A 21,235-nucleotide genomic window follows, 5' to 3' on the forward strand; every position below is an offset into this window, starting at 1 on the left:
GCTTTGTACAACCAGTAGATTAAGCACCTTGCAGAGGACATTATTCAGAAGAAGGAAAAGCTTACAGAATGTATAGAATCTGTACTTCTATCCAACAAGCTTATACATAAAGTAATACAGATATCATATAGGGTCAGTGATAGCCATACAGTACATAATGAAACCAGCACAACTGAATATTTCTGGTTAAACCAGCAGATTCCATTGCATTGCTCATGGTGAACCAGATACATTGCTTCACAACACAAGTGGTGCTTGCTTACACTGTATCAGGATCACTGATGTATAGTGACTTTACTTATAAATTCCATTTTCTAGGTTCAGCTCATTTAATCGTTTTCAAATTTAAAAAATAGCAAAGACACTGCCTCACTGTCTAGGTCATTCCCTCTGCCACGCAGGTGCCAATAATTAAAATGCTTACATTTTCTATGAACAAAAGACAAGTAATAATCAGCTGTAGTTACAGGTTTTCTGTTTGGCTTCAGAAGTCAATTGTGATGCTTTTTAAATAATTAAAATTAAAATGAAGACAGGATCCACCTCATCTTAATATGCTTCCTCAATCACATAGAATTTAATTCAGATGCTATACAACAGGTATGTATGCAGATGAACAGGCATGGAGCTTTTGAAATCTGTACTCTAAATTTTCTGAACTAGTTTTGACAAACAATTGAATAGACTTTGTTTAAGACTGAAAGAGAAGCGTTCCATCATAAATATGTTCCAGTTTAAATGCTATTGATGCCTCCTGAGAATTCTGCATGTTATATATGATCAGACTGGAGGACTTCTCCTCACATAGCCAGCATTTTAGGCAAAAATACAAATTCAGAGCACAACCTTTTGGGAAGAAGCTGTGGCCTCCAAGTAAAAGCTTTAATCAAAGTATTAGAAGACAAAGAATAATGGCCAAGTTTAATCAATCTATTGTGAAATGAGATTTTAAGTGATGAGTTAATTAAATGATTGACTGAAATATTTATTTTGATTTTCCTATCAACTATTTACATTGTGACTGCTAACATATGAGTTTCCCATTATTAAAATGTAACAGGAAATAAGTTAATGTAGAATTACATAGAATCTACAACACAAAAAAGGCCATTTGGCCCAATTGGTCTGTCAGCGTTTAGGAAGTGAGCACAAAACATAAGATTTTTAAAAATAAATATACAGATAGACTTGAATGTTAATAATTACCACTGGATCGATTATTGGATTGATCCTGTTCTGAACACCGTTGAGCCCCATCCTCACCAATCACAACACAGATCTCCGCTACCTCATGAGCGCTGTCATTAACGTTATTCTTGCTCTTGTGATCTTTGGATTCATCTTGCCATAACTCAGCATGCACTTCACTCTCATCTCTATTTTCAGTCTTTATTGCTGCATCAAGGGAACTCATTGTGTTGGCCTTTATCCAGTACTTCTTAAAATTTTGGTCAGAATCAGGCGGAGGCACTGCAACAATCCTGTGCACTGTTCAATTTCTGTTAGGGGAAAAATATATATTAATTTCTATATTTGCCTTTCTGACTAATTTTATATTTTAGTGAGCAGAATACATAACTAAGTTAATGATTTAATTTTTCTAATTCTCTTTAAAAGTGTTTGTTTTGATCTAGTTGGAAAGCCATCAGGTTCTTGGAACTTGTTAGGCTGCTCATCTTCATTTTGAGGGAAACAGTGCATTTACTTTACAAATGTTATTGCTGTATGTCTGCTATGTGGATTGCAGTAATAGTTGCTACTAACAACTTTTTAGAATTATCGTCAAATGCTTTCCCTCAAACCTGCCAAATGTGATTAGAATTATTTTCAGTTGGATTATAGTCCACTCCAGAGACTTGGGCACAAAATTTAGGCTGCTATTCTATCACTGACTAAAGAACAGCCACAAGCTGTTCAGTTTTCAGTCCATTAACATCCTATCTGTACTAATGCTTTGTCTTTCAGCACACCATTAACATATGGTTTGCCTTTGCTCCATGACCTTCTGGTCAGTTATTCTGTGACCTTGTCCTATCAATACCTTCCCTTTTGTGATCTCTTGCCCCACCCCTGCTTTACTTGCTTAAAATCTTTTATATTTCTTATATCTGCCAGTTCTGAAGGGTCACTGACCGGAAACGTTAACTTTGCTTCTCTCTCCACAGATGCTGCCAGGCCTGCTGAGTTTTTCCAGCACTTTGTTTTTATTTCGGATTTCCAGCATCTGCAGTATTTTGCTTTTATTTTAGTTTTTCCTAGTGTCTTGGCTAATAATTACAGCTCAACCAACATCACTAAAACAGGTGATCTGGCCATTACCTCATTACCATTTGTGGGATCCTGCTGTGTGTAAATTGGCTGCAAGGTTTCCTATGTTGTAACAGTGATTACATTTAAAAGGTACATTATTGGATGTGAAGTGCTTTGGGACAGCCTGAGAACATGAAAGGTGCTACATAAATGCAAGCTCTTTCCTTCTATATGTTGAACATTTTTTTGTGTGTGTGCTAACTCCTTCTGAGACTGGGAGGATCAAGAATTTGTCTATGTGATTCATAAAAGAGAGTGAATGAGGAAAAGAGAAAGGGAATTTGCAATTATATAGTACCTTTCCTCAGGACTTTCCAAAGCTTCAACAGTCAATGCTGCGTCCAATTTGTGCACTACAAGGTCCCATAAATGGTAATAAGATAAATAACCATATAACTTATTTTAGTGATGTTGGTTGAAGGTAAATGTTGGTCAGGACACCAGAAGAACTCTTCTTCCAAATGCCATGGGATGTTTTACATCCATCTGAGAGATTAGGCAAGGCCTCAGTTGAGCGACTCAAAAGACGGCATCTCAGACAATGCAGCACTCCCTCAGTACTCCACTGAAGTGTTAGACTACATGCAGTGCTCAATTTTCTGCATGGGGCTCAAGTCCAGGGCCTTCTGACATGGTGGTGACAGTTCTACCTCTGCCTCATGAATGAAAATGCCCTCATTCTAATATTCCAATTATTTATCTAGCCTACCAAAGCAAACCTGCCATTTTGAAGAAATGATCAGCTTGAAATTTATGAAGATACTCAACATTGTGTGGGTTGTTACCTCTAGTCCTCAAGAGACCAGACACAGGTTAAAGCTCTACTAACGTGTTTGCAGGTAAAGTTTCATAGGTACAAAAGTCCAGGAAATGCTTCATTCCAACACATGTTTTTATTCAGTTTGTGCACTATTCCAAACAGATTATGCCAAAATAGCACATCAGAGAGAGGACAGAAGCTCAACAGCTTACTATACAGGGCAGTTTAGAGTACCATCGCACTCGGCAGCTTGAGTTGCCCAATCAAGACAGCAATTTTACATGTGATTTAAAGTAAATATTTTAGCATTTTTCAAATCAAAGTATGATGGGAATTTTAAAGTACACTACAGATCACAGTTGACTACAGTAATGTCATAATTCCCAGAATGTACTGCATCAGGAGAAGCAACAATGCACTGCTGGGGCATAAAAATCAACTGGATTTACTCAGAACACTTGCCAGACCTTTTTTTGGGGGGGGTAAACAAGTTTTGAAAATCTGAAATATATTAAATAGCATCAAGTTTCTCATTAACTAAAATTCCAAATAGTCAACAAAATGTCCTTATATCCATAATTCCTTCTTGCAATTATGAAGCTAGTGATCATTATGAGCTTTGGACTGCAGACTTATTAATGTATACTAGCAATTAAGTGATCTTAGTAATAAATATTTCGTAACTTTGTTCTGATTAAAAAAGTACAAGCAGTGAAATTTGGACATTAACTGTTGTTTTTCTTGTTTTACAAATGTGATGAAATTCAACTTCAAAAGAAACAATAATTCCAAATTTTGGTGCAGCTCTCAGAAGCACACTGTATGATTTATTATCAGAGTCTTCATTAAATTCAAATGTAATCCCGTTTCCAACATCTTTCTTCCAAAATTAGTCTAAAACCCAACTTTAAAGAAGATATTTCTCTTGGGTCAATTCTCAGCAAAAGCTGGTGAAAAATGTAAAACCAATCTTTTCATGTATCGTTTCTTTCATGAAAAATTAATTAAAATTTTTAATTTTAACAAAACCCAATTTCATTTAAAAAAATTACTCCCAACAAATTTATCTGTAAAGCTTGGAAGTTTTCCCACCCCCACTTAATAGTGGCATTACTTCCCATGTCACATTGCCATTACTGCTCCTCACTATCACATTTGCCTCTAAGTGAGGGCAGTCTTGTATGCTGCGATCTTCACAACAGCCAGACCAGGTACAAATTACTCTCTAATTTGAAGTGACAATGTTCTTTATAGAATAGTCTTATTTTAGAATACCCCTCTGTATTCTGGATAATACTTATGATAAGCATTAGACTTTTATCTACCAGAAAATGCCCATGGCATTGTTCTCAGGTAGTCTAGGGTCTAGAGTGCGGTTGTGATGTTTAACGGTCAACCAGTACTGTCCCTTTAAGGTTGCCGATCCAAAATCGCCAACTGTAGCGGTTTTTCAGGCAGCATTTAGAACTACTTCTAAATCTTATCCAGGTCAGTGGAATGCTTTCTCTATAAAAATGCATCCTTAAAGTGTAATGTCTGCTGTGGTGGTTGCGTGCTAGGCGCAAGGCATATACATTTTACGCACTATCGTAACAGCGCTTAAAAAGAATTAATAGTTCTCAAAACCATAATATTTTAATTTATCAAAAATAACATCTTTCCTGAAGGCTCCAAGTCATAGTTTAGAAAAGGAAATTCTGACACATTGGAGGAAGTTCAGAGAATGCACCGTCAATGCGAAAATGAGTGCCTTCTTGATGCTTTCTGGTTGGCAACACTTCCGCTCATTGACAATATAATCTGACTGTTCCAAATGGAAATACTGCATCATCGCATGACGATTTTAAGTAACTAATATAAATTTTTAGCTTCCTAATTCTTAATTTAAGCTTCCCTGTGTTTACACAAGTTTGCTGTTTCAAACGCCCCGTGTTTCACAGCATTAGCTACCGAAGAATATGGTTGTGACCTATTTCCATTGCAAGACAGTGGAAGAGTGTTGCCTAAAGTGAATTACTTCCCATTTCCCTTCCCTCGTTCTAAAAATTGAGTCTCAGAGGCAAAGATTGGGAACTCATCTTGTGGGCGGTGACAGGTCCAAGACTGCATCATATTATATGGAATAATGTGCTAGATTCGGAAGACAGTTTCGAATTAACAGAAACTGTGCATACCTGTACTGCTTAGTGAAACCACAGTATATAGCACATATCAATTATTAAGCAGTCTCAAGCTTGCTCAGAATTATGGGGGAACTGCCTCAATTAGCATGAAATGCAGAGAAAAACCACAATTTTATGATACTGTTTGCTTGTTGCTAGAACTAATTCTGTCATAAAGAAACCCTGCAGGTGAAAGCTGTTGGGGCTTTATCATATCTCATCTAGTGCACAGGTGATGGTGTTGGAAAATGGTACTCCAATCAGATCTCTGTGTCACAAGATGTGACATCTTCCACTTGGTACTCTTAGAGATAAAATTTAGCATTCTATTTGCTTTGTTGATGAATATGTTGCGTCTCCATTACAACAATATTTGTGGAAGAGATATACTGACTATTTTTGAATGTACAATATTTCACACTTCTACATACTGAACATTGTTTCCCAACTTACTAATTTTCTCAATTTTCTTTTGTCCCGCTAACCAAAAGCAACAGATCTGGGAGCATGTTGCTGCTGTTCACCCAATGCTGCATGGGCACAAAAGTAAAAGGAGGAGACTTATTACAAAGTTGGTCTACAAGTTTCTGGGAGAAATAAATTACATAAAAAATATGTTGAGTGCTAATACATTCGATATTGGTAGCAAAACAAAATATTGAAATTACTTGCTTAATTCTGTTTTTATACAATAAATCACTCCATTGATCAAAACTTTCTCCACATCCATAAGACAACAATAATTTTCTGATTAGAATTAACACAACTCTGGATACCTTTTGAAAACAACTTTTCATGTCACAAGCAATTAAATACCTGTACTAACATATTGCCCGTTATGACCAAGTGAGAAAGGTGTCTAGGGGTCTTTTGCTGTCTTTACCTGATCTTATTGTAACAAGGTTTAATTTTAAACACACTGTGTTTTGAGCTCCCCCTTTGTGAATCCTTGTTCACAACTTTCCAATTATAAGGCAAAGAAATGAGCACAAACAAGCTTTCTTTGGTTTAATGATGATGAAATGTATTAAACCTTAAACTTAAACTCTAATACGGTTCACGCCTACAGATATACGACACGCCCATGCTAGCATGCACACGCGATACACACATACAAATAGAAACAGAAAAGAGCAGAAGAAAAGATAAGTAGAACAGTTTGAGGCAATATCTTGTGACTGTTTTTTTAAGTTTACTGTGGTCCTTGATTGAAGATATGGTCTTGCATTTCGTTGGGGCCCAGTGTTCCTTTTAAATCTTGTTCACGTAGGAGACCTTTCTCTGAGTTTCACATGTTTTCACAAGATTCAGTTCCGTGGGATGGAGATGGAAGCACGGAGGGGAGAGGTCTTCTTGCTTCAGTTCCAGGACAGATCTTTACTCCATGTGCACACGGCTTTGTCTGAGTTCAAATCCGTTGTTGGAAGTTCAAATTTTTTTTTAAAACTCTAGTCATGTGACTAAAACTGGTTTGACCACTTCTGTGTATTAGGGAAGCAACCACTGGGTCCCTTTTGTTCCAACACTGCTAGTTACCATACTAAAATGTCTTTCCAGTCAGGAGCTTGCAATTTTAAGTTTTAATGTTCATGCAGCAAAATAATGGGTGTCTCAGTCTTGGTAGGTGGGGGGGGGGGGTTTGCCTGACACCCCTTACAAACTTAAAAAAATTCAAAGAATCTGCACCAGAAGCATGCTCCAAAAATCAATTAATCACCATCATCTTTTACTTCATTTTGGAAATGCCCATTTGTAACATAAGGAGATACAAAAATGATGGACAGGAAAAGGTCAGTTGGTCCATCAAGGCTGCTGAAGCTCAAAGTTGCTCCACTGCTATATAACTATGTTGTGGGAATCTGCTGTGCCCTGGATTACCTGTTCAACTTAGTGAATCGTATGAAAAAAAAGGAATCGATCAGTTTTGGCAATATAAAGTTTAGGCTCAGAATGACAAGCTTTGTAATAAAGGATCCATCAAGTCTGAGAATTCAGAGAATGCTGTTGGACCACATCTTGAGTTTTAAAAAACATTTTGTCGTCACAAATGACGAATGGTAACCTGCATTGAGACCTCCGCCAATTTCGTTCTTTGAGCCAGCCTCTAAGGGCTTATGCTACAGCATCGCAGCTGCTGGTGACCCTATTCATAAGAAAGGCAACCATCCTACTTAACACCCACCCATCCCTCTGTGAAGCATGCCGACAATCAGGAACCATGTGGCAAATTACAAATGGCAAAATATCATCTCAGATCAGAAATAATTTTCACTATGCAAGCATCTAGTGAAAATTTTAGAAAAGACTTTGAAAATCTGAATTTGCCCTCAGGCACATTCAGACCTTAGTACCAAGTCTGAAAAGATTTTCATTAATATCTAGGTTGCATATTGAACCTGAAACATTAAGTTTCAAAGAATATTTGGGCTTGAATGCACAAAAGTTATTTTCTAGCATGATGAACCTTAAACAATTTAAAATGATAAGTAGTAGTATTGGATGGGACAATGAATTCCCACCTGTAGCAAGTTCCTAATCCCAGTTACTATACCAAGTAGCTGGGCAGCGGTAGTTGAGGATGGAAAACAGTGGGCCCTGGCCACTATCACATCTTGCGGCCAATTTTACAGATTTGTTGGTAAAATCAACAGAGCTATCTTGCTTTGACAGCCACACAGAATGTGAAATGGGAGAAAACTATATAAATTTCTCCAGGTTATCGCTACGAGGTACTACTCAATTTCATAACACTGTCAAAACTTCAATGTCGGTTTTAAAAGAGGAAAGTCTAATTTCACCATGGTCACAAGGACGCACTTTGTAATGGGTTCAATTTCTTCCTATTAGGTATGAAAAATTGCAGAAGGATCAAAGACTAGTAAGGAGCAGGAATATGTTCAGGCAAATTAACTATTTGATCAGTACTAACAGTGATACAAAAATGTAATTTAAGTCAACAGAACTTAGAAGTCATGATTACTAACTGCACAATCATTAAATACAATAAAGTAGCCCACTTTTTATTTCAGCTGATTGCCCTCAAGGGCTGTGTGCTAACAGTTACATAAAAATTCTGACGAAACTGCACTTTACATAATTGTTTCATTTTCTTTCATGGTGTATAACAAAAGAATATTCATCCAACAGCTGAACAAACAAAATTGACAGTAATCCTGCTCATTCGTGGGCAGGAATAAAACAATATACTTATTTCCTGCAACAAAACACAACTGCTACATGAACCTGAAGGTGTTCTCTAAATTATTATATATAAACAGTAACATTGTCAAAGGAGGTGGCTTGCCATGAGCAATCTTTGTTTGGATCTCTCTATCCTTCTAGATCTGACATCCATTTGTCTGATTTTTGACCATCTCGATACTTCTCCGTGTTAGATTTATCTGTCTGTGTTCCACCAATGTGTTTTGTCCTCATCTGATTTCACTCCCCAATTTACTTTCACTGTGATATGTTTCCTATTGATTTGGCTTTTTGCTTTTCTACATTAATCTTAATCTCCGCCCCAATCTCCCTTTGCCCTTTATCTCCTGATTTCTGTGTCTTGGGCCACGATCACACTCCTCTTGATCTTTCCCCATCTGTTCTCATCATTTGTTATTTGATCTGTTCCTTTTCTGTAAGGAATGCAATTATTGTTAATTGTATACCAATTATGTTTAATTGTATGCAGGTGGTGGACATTGATTAGGGATTTATTTGAGCCCCTATAAATAGACACAGGTGGCTATGTCCATGCCCAGGTATCCCCGGAGAGAGAGCATGCAGTGTACGCAGTACGCTTCAGGCCTTCCGTGACCGATGGGCACTTAGAGGGACTGGGATGCATCATGACCCCTGGGAATGTCACATTAATGTGATTTAAGTTTCCTTTAAAGTTTTGTTTTGTGTCAGTATATTAGTGGTGCCCCTTTCAAAAAGGGGCACTTAGTTCCTCTTTACTGGCAACCTTCTGGTTGGATCAAAAGAGGTATTAAATAGACACAGGCTAAATCCGTGGTTGTTGGGTGAGGAGTCATAGAGACTGAGTCATTACGGCACAGAAGGAGGCCATTTGGCTCATCGAGTCCATACCAGCTCTCTGTAGAGCAATTTAATCAGTCCCATTCCCCCACTCTATCCCCATAACCCTGGAAGTTTAGTTCCCTGAAGTGCCTATCCAATTTCCTTGTGAAATCATTCATCGTCTCCGCTTCCACCAACTTTGTTGGCAGCGAGTTCCAGATTATTATTATTCTCTGCGTAAAAAATGTTCTTCCTCACATTCCCCCCTGCATCTCTCACCCAAAACCTTAAATCTGTGTCCCCTGGTCCTTCTACCATCAAGGTGTATGCTTGTAATGTGTAACTCTGTAAATAAACATAAGTGTATAAGAATTGGCTTCATTTCTATTCTTCACCAACTGGTCTTCTGGATTACAACAATTACTACCTGCTAACTGCAATGGAATGCTGTGGTAGGGTAATTACTAGTGAAAAATGCATCACGGATGGTGAAATCTTAGGTCCTCCTTGAAATCATCCATTTTGCGAACTTGACGCATTCTACTGATTGACAAGGTTTAATTTACTGATTGGTAGATGAGGGAGGATTTCTGGTGCAGTTTTGAGAACTCTGTGGAATGCAGAATCCCTCACCTTGCAAGACTGGCATGACACTGTCTGACAATTCGAATCAACTCTGTGGGTGCGGAGAAAGTGGTGTCTAAACACAGAAAGGTGTTCACAGTGCAGAAACAGGGAATGAAAAGACAGTTGCAGGATGCTCCATGCTCACATCCAACCCTGACTTCAGTGAATAAAGAATGTGACCTATTTATAGTCAGCTTTTTACAATATATTTTGGAGTCTACAATAAATGCCATTTGAAACCAGAAACCTCAGTCTTTTTTTGTTTTAAATATATAATTTTCATGGTTTGTGGTAACACTGTGAAACTTACGATTTAAATGCACGAAATCGTGAAATTCAAGATTCTTAAAATGCCATGACCGTGAAATTTGTAAAGTTTGACCACAAATTTGATAATTACCTTTCAGGTCACTGTCATGCTGAGATGATGGTATCAAATAGTCTTCCTTCACTGGCAGTTCCTGGAATTATTGTTTACACTATGCAATCAAGCTGACAGGGTTCACTCAGCCAAATTACTGTGGAAATGCCAAGGTGCATGTTAATGGGTTCAAATTTGCTGCCAATAAACAGACTTTCCATTGTGACCTTTATTACTATACCCCCAAATATATCTCGGACAACCAAATTTCTTTTGCTTAACTCTGGTTGGTTGGTTCTAACACAAACTGACTCACAGTCTAGACTTCTACTTTCTCAACAAATGCAGGAGACCAAGAAAGTCAACACAATCTCAAAAAACTGAATAGCTCCAAGCTAGGTGTAAATGTAAGTGTAAATTTTTTTAAACAATTAATTTACAATTAAGATAATTTACACTTTCTGCCAGATACAATGTTATTTTGCTGTGTATTGGAGATCCCGCACTATAAGCAAATAGCTGCTTTAATAACTCCAACCTGGCTTGCACTTGACCTGCAACTGTAAGGAAGCAGTCTTAAAGCAACATGCACCTAATTTCTACTTTACATAGCATAACATTCCGTGACACTGCTCACTGTAAATCAGATGGCATATTATTTTCATGAAAGGAGCATATTCTGCTACGGCACAGCTATATTTAAGCCGAAATTCTAAATGTCTCAAAGGAAGACAGCCTGAGGCTACTGTGAATTTAACTGGCATTTGTTGAGGCATCCTTATAGATCAAAATGTGCTTGTGTGTTTTGGATTGCAGTTTGAAGACTGCTTTACATTTGTAGCAAGGCATGATGCCAGTGCATACTAATATGCTGCTTTAATGTTACTAGCAGTACTCGTCCATAGCATTGGCTCAGGGTAAGTCAGATGATTTTGTTTAATATCAGACACATTATACCTATTATTCTGTTGCCAAGATGAAGCGGTATCCCTCAAAAACCATGAAGTCTAACCAGTGTTAAGTAAACATTAAGCGAGTTCATTCAGAGTTTAATCGTTATTCAGGCTGCACGTCACAACAATGGCTTTGTTTTTTTTTAAAATGTAATTAGTAAGGCCATTTAACAGGCTGCAGACATTGAATCTTGTATTTTCTGTTTCTGGAGTTCCTCTGCACACCCTCTGTGGTTTCAAATCATTTTTAGTGTGTCACAGATGAATGTGATATTTGAAGTGTGACAGAGAGGAACTGCTCAATGGGTAGATCTTTCCAGTATATACGAATTGATATGCCATGGCATTGCACAAGGAGTAAATACTAAGTGCAATCTACAGAAGTAGAGTTGGTTGGAGTAAAGGTTTCTTTGCCGTACAAGCTGAAGAGCTTGAAGATGCAAAACTGAGACACTGGTGTCAATAGTGAAGGAGGATGTAATTACAAGCTGACAACTTTACGCAGGCAGGTTCCATTACCAAGTGAACAAAGGAATTTATCGTGGGAAAAAGTCAATCCATAAATGGTGCAACCTATGCATATCATGACCCTCATCCTTCAATTGCCCTCTACAGTTCTCACTGGCACTCTTTCTCCGAACATAGCTTAAAAAATCCTGCTGTTGCTACTAAAGATACCACTGTTCTCTTCTTCAATTACCTTTTTTTTTTATTAAACTGTAGATAGTAGATTTTGTCTCTAGCTGATTTTTCAACAGCAGCAAAAAACTAGGACCCCTGAGCATGCTAAATTCACAAAAACTGTACAATCAGAGCAGTCATAAGGCTGTGTCAGGCTCCCAACATTATATATTTTTTCAAAAACCACACAAAGTAGCCAGGAGCAACAATGACGCAACACTAATTATTTAATTGGGAGCATGAAAACTGGGGAAAGCTTGAGGCACATTTAAGGTATCAAAGAACAAAGAAAATCACAGCACAGGAACAGGCCCTTCGGCCCTCCAAGCCTACGCCGATCCAAATCCTCTATCTAAACCTGTCGCCTATTTTCTAAGGGTCTGTTTCTCTTTACTTCCTGCCCATTCATGTATCTGTCCAGATACATCTTAAAAGACGCTATCATGCCCGCGTCTACCACCTCCGCTGGCAACGCGTTCCAGGCACCCACCACCCTCTGCGTAAAGAACTTTCCACGCATATCCCCCCTAAACTTTTCCCCTTTCACTTTGAACTCGTGTCCCCGAGTAATTGAATCCCCCACTCTGGGAAAAAGCTTCTTGCTATCCACCCTGTCTATACCTCTCATGATTTTGTACACCTCAATCAGGTCCCCCCTCAACCTCCGTCTTTCTAATGAAAATAATCCTAATCTACTCAACCTCTCTTCATAGCTAGCGCCCTCCATACCAGGCAACATCCTGGTGAACCTCCTCTGCACCCTCTCCGAAGCATCCACATCCTTTTGGTAATGTGGCGACCAGAAGTGCACGCAGTATTCCAAATGTGGCCGAACCAAAGTCCTATACAACTGTAACATGACCTGCCAACCCTTGTACTCAATACCCCGTCCGATGAAGGAAAGCATGCCGTATGCCTTCTTGACCACTCTATTGACCTGCGTTGCCACCTTCAGGGAACAATGGACCTGAACACCCAAATCTCTCTGTACATCAATTTTCCCCAGGACTTTTCCATTTACTGTATAGTTCACTCTTGAATTAGATCTTCCAAAATGCATCACCTCGCATTTGCCCTGATTGAACTCCATCTGCCATTTCTCTGCCCAACTCTCCAGTCTATCTATATTCTGCTGTATTCTCTGACAGTCCCCTTCACTATCTGCTACTCCACCAATCTTAGTGTCGTCTGCAAACTTGCTAATCAGACCACCTATACTTTCCTCCAAATCATTTATGTATATCACAAACAACAGTGGTCCCAGCACGGATCCCTGTGGAACACCACTGGTCATACGTCTCCATTTTGAGAAACTCCCTTCCAATGCTACTCTCTGTCTCCTGTTGCCCAGCCAGTTCTTTATCCATCTATCTAGTACACCTTGGACCCCATGCGCCTTCACTTTCTCCATCAGCCTACCATGGGGAACCTTATCAAACGCCTTACTGAAGTCCATGTATACGACATCTACAGCCCTTCCCTCATCAATCAACTTTGTCACTTCCTCAAAGAATTCTATTAAGTTGGTAAGACATGACCTTCCCTGCACAAAACCATGTTGCCTATCACTGATAAGCCCATTTTCTTCCAGATGGGAATAGATCCTATCCCTCAGTATCTTCTCCAGAAGCTTCCCTACCACTGACGTCAGGCTCACCGGTCTATAATTACCTGGATTATCCCTGCTACCCTTCTTAAACAAGGGGACAACATTAGCAATTCTCCAGTCCTCTGGGACCTCACCCGTGTTTAAGGAAGTTGCAAAGATATCTGTTAAGGACCCAACTATTTCCTCTCTCGCTTCCCACAGTAACCTGGGATAGATCCCATCCGGACCTGGGGACTTGTCCACCTTAATGCCTTTTAGAATACCCAACACTTCCTCCCTCCTTATGCCGACTTGACCTAGAGTATCAGACTGTATCAAAGCAGATGAAACACAATCAAAAGGATTAAAAGACTCTTATAAAGCTCAAAGTGGTTTCCTTACATCATTTATACAATACAAGCAACTAAAACTGCTGCATTAATTCTTTATTTACCAGGAGCATGGAAAACATGAGCCGTTGAACACATTTATAGCACTAAGACTGTAAAATCTGAGCAAAAGAAACATCAAAGAGGGTTAAAAGGCAAGTATTTTCTCCATTTAAAAAAAATGCACCGCAAGCAGCTCATAGCCAAAATGGTGTCAGGCTCTGCTCTGGGAGGTTGAAGGCAAGAACAAAAAGGTAATCAAAAGAAAGTTAGCAGTACACCTAATGCAAAAAGACTGCATGTACAGTATGGTAAAAGAGGTGTGACAACACTTTTGTCAGGCAAACCCCCCACCTGCCAAGACTGAGGCACACATTATTTCACCACATGAACAAAAAACTTTAAACTGCAAGCCCTGACTGGAAGGACATTTGCATAGTACCAGACAATGTTGAAACAATGGGGACACAGCAGTTGCTTCCCCAATACATAGAAGTGGTCACACCAGTTTCAGTCACATGACTAACTGGCTGTTGCAGAGAATTTGAACTTCCAACAAAGGATTTGAACAGAACGCCATGTGCTCATGGACTGAGAACATCTCCTCTCCTGTCTGCCTGCCTCCATCTCTTCCCACGGAACTGCATCTTGCGAAAACATGTGAAACTCAAAAAGAAAGGTTTCCTACATGAACAAGGTTTTAAGACGACAACAGGGCCCCAATGAAATGCAAGACCATATCTTCAATCAAGGACTACAGCGAGCTTGAAAAACAGTCACAAGATATTGTCTCAAACTGTTCTTATCTTTTCTTCTGCTCTTTTCTGTCCCTATTTGCATGTGTGTATCACGTGTGCATGCTGTATATCCGTAGGCGTGAACCGTATTACAGTTTAAGGTTTAATAAATTTCATCTTTATTCTTTAAACCAAAGAAAGCATGTTTGTGCTCATTTCTTTGCCTTATAATTGGAAAGTTGTGAACAAGGATTCACAAAGGGGGAGCTCAAAACACAGTGTGTTTAAAATTAAACCTTGTTACAATGAGACCAGGTAAAGACAGCAAAAGACCCCTAGACACATTGCTTATTGGTCGTAACAGTTTCATCTTCTGATTTTGGGCATTTATAAAGTTAAGTGAAACTTTTTTCTCAAAAAACAGAAGAGTCAGAGGTGACCTGATAGAGGTCTTCAAAATTATGAATGAGTTGGACAGGGTAGATGCGGAGAAAATGTTTCTACCTGTAGCAAAGCATATTGGATCTTGGCTTCATAAATAGAGGTATTGAATATAAAAGCAGGGAGGTTATGCTGAACCTTTATAAAGCGATGGCTCGGCCACAACTAGAGTATTGCATCCAGTTATGGTGACCACACTTTAGGAAGGATGTGAGGGTCCACAAGAGGATGCAGAGGAGATTTACCAGAACGGTTCCAGGAATGAGTGCTAGAGGTTGGGTTGGAGAAGCCGGGGTTGTTCTCCTTGGAACAAAGGAGATTGAAGGGAGATTTGATAGAGGTGTACAAGATTCTGGCAGGTTTGGGATAGGGTAGTAAAAGAAAAGCTATTCCCATTAGCTGATGGTACAAGAACTAGGGGTCACAAATTTAAGGTTTTGGGCAAGAAATGCAGGGGGGATGTGAGGAAGAACCTTTTTTGCATAGTGAATGGTAATGACCTGGAACTTGCTGCCTCCAATGGTGGTGGAAGCGGAGACAATGAATGATTTCAAAAGGAAATTGAATAGGCTATGGGGATAAAGCAGGGGAATGGGACTGATTGGATTGCTTTGCAGACAGCTGGCAAGGATTCGATAGGCCAAATTATCTCCTTCTGTGCCATTTTGACTCTATGATTATTTAATGCAATGCAAATTTATGTTGTATAGAATTCTTCAGTTCTCCTTACATTATGTGGCACTGTGGCAAAAATCATCTGGGTCTGTCTGTCATTTTGCTTTTCATCCAAGTTCCCCTTCTGTGCAGCTATATTTTATTTTTACTTGAATGCATTTACTTTCACTGATTTTGGATCTATACAATTTACTATCTGCATATTCCTTAGCCTTTTACCTCCACAGCCACATGTTACTTTTGCCCCATCACTCATTCCTCTCCTTTACGTTGCCTCTCCATTTCTGTTGTCTGTCTCCGCCAAACCCATGGCCTTCTGAATTACTAAATTACCTTTGCAGATGTAGCTCTTAAACAACGAGACCACCGGTTTTGCAAGCCTGCTGAGTAATCTTCTTAGACTTTGCCTCTCTGGAGCAGGCAGCATTTCAAAACTTAAATTTGGCTAAAAGTGAAGATTGGTCAGCTTTGCAGGAAGCAGAAAATCTTTGGGTGATGCTGCTGCAGGAGAGTGGATAAAAATGAGGATGGAGGTGCAAGGGTGGTGGGATGTAAAAGGAAGATGGAAGAAGCTGATGGGACAATGTGGGATTGAGGGGCAATAAAGATCAGTGGTAGGACTGAGGAGCAAATAGTTGGGATTGATGGAGATAGCCGACAGCGGGACATTTTAGGAACACATGGGGAAGAGGCTGCAATTCAAGGAATTGCACAGAATTGAAAAGGAATCAAAGAGTAAGGAAATTGAGGGGAAGATGGTGGTGATTCAACTAAGCAAAAAAAAAGTAATACAGTAAGAAGTCAAGGGACACAGCAGGAAAGAACAGAAACATGAAAACAAGAGAACTGAAAGGTTAGCAGGAGGCAGAAAACAAATGCGAGGAGGAGGAGATGGGATTCAGAAAGCAGGAGGAACAGGAAGGCTATTAGGAGAATGGAGATGTTGGGGAAGATGGAAACAACAAGTTAAAGGCTAGGACAGAAAGAAAGGAACACAACAGGAAATGGGGAGGAAAAGGCAAAGTTAAGAATGGAAATGGGGGGGGGGGGGGGGGGGAAGCATGGGAATGATGCCCAAAAAAATGACAGAAAGAAGCTCAAAACAAGAGAAAGGCACAGAGAAACATATTGAACAGCACCATCGACACTTGAAGTGTGTATTCTGATTCACTGTGAGCTGTAACACAGGAGAGCTACTAAGACATGCATTTTTGTTTTAGATACAAAACAATCTTCAAGTGCCATATGCTACTGAGCTGAAGCATGATATAGACAAGCACATTCCAATTTGCGAAGTTCCCTGACCAAATAAATTCTGAACGACCTGAAGCTCAATTTACCTAACACTTAGACATTGTGGCCTTGAATGCCTACAGTTAAACAGCAATGTTTAAGTCAGCTTACCAAAGGCAATACAATAGGATATCAGTTAAATACATATTGACTGACACAGATCTTGTATTCATAAAGCAGAATAAGAATTCTGTAACAAAAAGAAAAAAGATCCATGAAAAAAGAAAAAACTGCAAGTATTAAAATGACTGAAAAATTAGCAAAACTGTCATATTTTCTTCAGTCAGCTCACAGAAAATAGTCTCAATGTTTTTATGATGCAAAACTGTCTTTTTTTTTTAAAGATGTAAATTTACGTATAAAATTATACCTTCAAACATTTTTAGTTGGAGGCCTCAGTCTCCCCAAAAAACTCAAGGTTTGAGTAACATCCTTCCTAAAGTTATCACTGTAACTGAGGAGAGTTAACAGCATACACTCATGTCGCTAATACATAGCATACTGCAATATTATGTGCATTGTGTAAAATCTCTGCCCATATATCTATCAAATGCTGTGCAACTCAGTGTGCTCTTCTTCAGGCTTTTAACACTTCGGAGTTAGTTTTTACAAATTCTTTCAGAATAAGCTGGAACATGAACTTTGCAACATTTTCTAAGATAAGCTTTGACAAGAAACATTTTAAAGTGATCATTCTTACTACACACAGACAGTAGTTGTTTTATATTTTCTAATTTATTTGAAACATTTACAGAAATCTATTACACTGAACACAAAAAGAATTGTTCATATAAACAGACTTCTCTGTACTCCTTCAAGAGGGAGCGGGACTGGTTCCTGACTGGAGCAGAGATTGCATCATATGGAAGGTACAAACATACATACGAATTAGGTGCAGGAGTAGGCCAATCGGCCCTTCGAGCCTACTCCGCCATTCAATAAGTTCATGGCTGAACTGATTACTCCACATTTCCACTTATCCCCGATAACCTTCCAACCTCTTGCTTACCAAGAATCTACCTACCTCTGCCTTAAACATATTCAAAGACTCTGCTTCCACTGCCTTTTGAGGAACAGAATTCCAAAGACTCGCGACCCTCCGAGAGAAAAAAATTCTCACCTCTGTCTTAAATGGGCGACCCCTTATTTTTAACAGTGACCCCCTTAGTTCTAGATTCTCCCACAAGGGGAAACATCCTCTCCACATCCACCCTGTCAAGACCCCTCAGGATCTTATATGTTTCAATCAAGTTGCCTCTTACTCTTCTAAATTCCAGCGGATACAAGCCTAGCCTGTCCAATCTTTCCTCATAAGCCAGCCTACCCATTCCAGGTATTAGTCTAGTAAACTTTCTCTATACTGCCTCCAACGCATTTACGTCCTTCCTTAAATAAGGAGACCAGTACTGTACACAATGTTCCAGATGTAGTCTCACCAATGTCCTATATATCTGAAGCATAACATGAACCTTTGTATTCAATTCCCCTCGCGATAAACGATAACATTCTATTAGCTTTCCTAATTACATGCTGTCTTTATAGTTAACACACACTCCATGTGATCACCTGGAATGGCTTTGATCGCCTCAGGGGATCTGAGAGGAATTTTACTAAGTATTTTTTCCCCTTAATGGCCCTGGGTTTCTTTTCTTTTTTTCCACTCTCCCAGCAGATTATACAGTTGCTGGGGTGAGCGTTTTGGTGGTGTGGGGGGAATGGGGTGCCCAGAAGGGGAAAGGGAGAGAACAGCTCGCCACAATGAATGAGCCATCGTGGTGTAGAGTGGGCTTGATGGACCAGCTGGTCTTCTCCTATTATTTTAATACATTTGTACTTAGCTGTGGGTCACTTTGAGCTCCACCATGGGAGATTTGACATTGTTACTGCAGGCTCTATATTATTCCTCCAATTAAATTTTCCTCTGTGCTTTGATCCTTACCATTTTCCACATGGTTTCAGTTTCTCTCCGGTTATTCCTGTTTATTTTTCTGCCTCTGCATTTCTAACTTCCAGTTTACCTATATGTTCTCGTTTTTTTCTGATCTTCATTACTTGCAATTTTGAACAGATGTTGAATCAACTGAGGAAAAGAACAAATCAAGAATACAATTCCTATTTTATTTATTATCGTCAGCAAGGCTTTGATTTTGTGAACTGGAGTTAGCTTTTTTCTAATTCATGAAAATGCCCTACCTTCAATGCTGATATTACACAATATTTAATAGCAAGTCAATTACACCAGATGTGATTTCAGGATAAAAATATCCAACTGTTAGAGCAGATTTTATGCAGATCAGCTAGTTATTTTGAACTCACTGTATTTCAATTAAATTGCCATTACCATTGTTGCACTATATTATTTTCCAGTTAAAAAAACAGGTAGGTAACTGTCGAGATTGCCCATAATGGAATTGGACAGGAGAAGCATGTGGTACCTGGTAGCCATAGTGACATTTTGGCACCTCAGCATAATCATTTATAGGGAGAAGCTGTTCAAAGTGGAAAAAATGGAGAGGACAGGATTCTCATGTGAGATTTACAGAGCTTTGAAATATCATGAGCAAAGTAGATTTGCAGACAGTTAGCTGAAATATTCGGCACTGGCACACTGTTCCTTGCGCTCAGGAAAAATGCTCAAGTGGAGACTTTAAAAGTGGAGACTGCTTGAGAGAGCTTGGGGACACAATTAAAAAAAAACTTGTTTTCCACATCTCTGACTCCTGTTCAAAGATTTGGGTTTTCAATACCATTGAGATCAGGGAAGTCATTTTTTTTGGTTCTATAAATCTTTTCAAAAATGGATTGAGGAATCATAATGAAATGAGACCAGGTATGATTCATTAAACTGCTTTATTTCACAGCAAGTGAACATACAGAGCAATCGCTATGATCAGAATCACTTATTTCAAATCAGTACAACTTGTCTTTGCATAATAATACAAAAATAATAAACACACTACACTTCCTGATATCAGGAGGAGGTCATAATAATTGACAAACAAAATAACTACAGCCTTTGTTGGGCCTGCCTACTTTAAAACTTTCAGTTTCAAAAACTTGAACAACTGAGCAGCCTTTGCTGGTTTTGACTGCCTATGTGTCGGTTTAAAAAAAAAAATTTCCCTTAGTACAGAGCTGGAAGAGAAGACCGGTCAGGTACTCTTGCCAGGGCACCAGGATCAGAAACTCCCCATCACAACAGGTTCAAGTTATTTATTGACTACTGACATGAGCTAATTAATCACACACTGTTTTACAGTTCTTGGGGAAAGTAACTGCCATGCAAACACACTGTATAAAAAAAATGTGAATGCCCCAACCAAAAACATGAAAAGAAACGTTTTCCAAATCCTTAGTGGGGCCAACAGTCAAAAATGCTTAAAATAAACTTTGGGGGAGCAATGGGCTGATAGGGGCGGGGAAGGCAACAAAACATTTATTTTGGAACAGCAAACCAACTAGAACATACACAGTTGCAAACAAATCTGGGTCCTTTATTCCTGCAGGTTATTGTATTACTAATCATTAATAAGACAGTTTAAAGCTACCTCTTGCAGCAACCTCTCACTTGCTCACTTATAGAGTGCACTACAAATGATGATTCAAGCAGAGAAACTGATCAATTATTTGGAGTACTGCATCGAAATACAGGAAGACAAACAGGCTTGCAGAGTATGAGCATAAATAACAAATGAACTTTCATAAAGCAAAGTATGAGGTAGTTAATTTTTGTAGGAGGAAATAGGCCATTTATTTGAAGGTAAGAAACTAAATAGGGTAGTGGAGCAAAGAAATGTGAGAATACAAATACATAAATTACTAAATGTAGAGACAGAGATTGATAAGACTATAAAGAGTGCAAACAAAGTGTTGGGGCTAATTTCTAAAGGAATAGAATAAAGCAGCATGGAAGTATTGTTATATTTATATCAAACCTTGGTTATGCCGCAATTAGGGCACTAGTCTCCATTCTGCAAAAGGAATATTGAAGCAATGGAGATAGAACAGAGATTATTTAGGAAGATTTTACTAGATTGAGAAGATGTAACTGTAAAGAAAGACAGAGCAGGCATCTTTTCTCTGAAAAAAGGAGACCTGATAGAGATCTTTAAAATTATGAAGAGGTTTGGTAAGTGGATGTGGAGAAAATGCTTCCACTTGTCCAGAATTGAGTCCAGAACAAGAGGGAATAAAGATAGCCACAAAAAGATCAAGTAAAGAAGTTTGGTGGAATT

General features: G+C 38.9%; 1 protein-coding gene across 17 annotated transcripts in view; it reads right to left on the bottom strand.

The window, feature by feature from the left end:
- The window catches only part of znf618 (zinc finger protein 618), a 111,184-nt gene that overhangs the window by 59,339 nt on the left and 30,610 nt on the right, over positions 1-21,235 (bottom strand). For 8 of the 17 annotated variants that reach the window (XM_068012606.1, XM_068012604.1, XM_068012607.1 and 5 more), the window contains 4 exons: positions 18,940-19,080; positions 17,112-17,190; positions 5,686-5,762; positions 1,207-1,499 (listed from right to left, as the gene is read on the bottom strand). The exons of 3 other annotated variants lie outside the window; for them this stretch is intronic. In XM_068012606.1, coding sequence (XP_067868707.1) covers positions 1,207-1,414 — 208 coding nt within the window. In that variant the 5' untranslated portion in view covers positions 1,415-1,499; positions 5,686-5,762; positions 17,112-17,190; positions 18,940-19,080. The remainder of the gene's footprint in view (positions 1-1,206; positions 1,500-5,685; positions 5,763-17,111; positions 17,191-18,939; positions 19,081-21,235) is intronic. 6 more of the 17 variants (XM_068012613.1, XM_068012605.1, XM_068012609.1 and 3 more) reach the window with 4 other exon arrangements.

The sequence above is a fragment of the Heterodontus francisci genome, chromosome 32, assembly GCF_036365525.1.
Source record: "Heterodontus francisci isolate sHetFra1 chromosome 32, sHetFra1.hap1, whole genome shotgun sequence".
Taxonomy (NCBI): Eukaryota; Metazoa; Chordata; class Chondrichthyes; order Heterodontiformes; family Heterodontidae; genus Heterodontus; species Heterodontus francisci.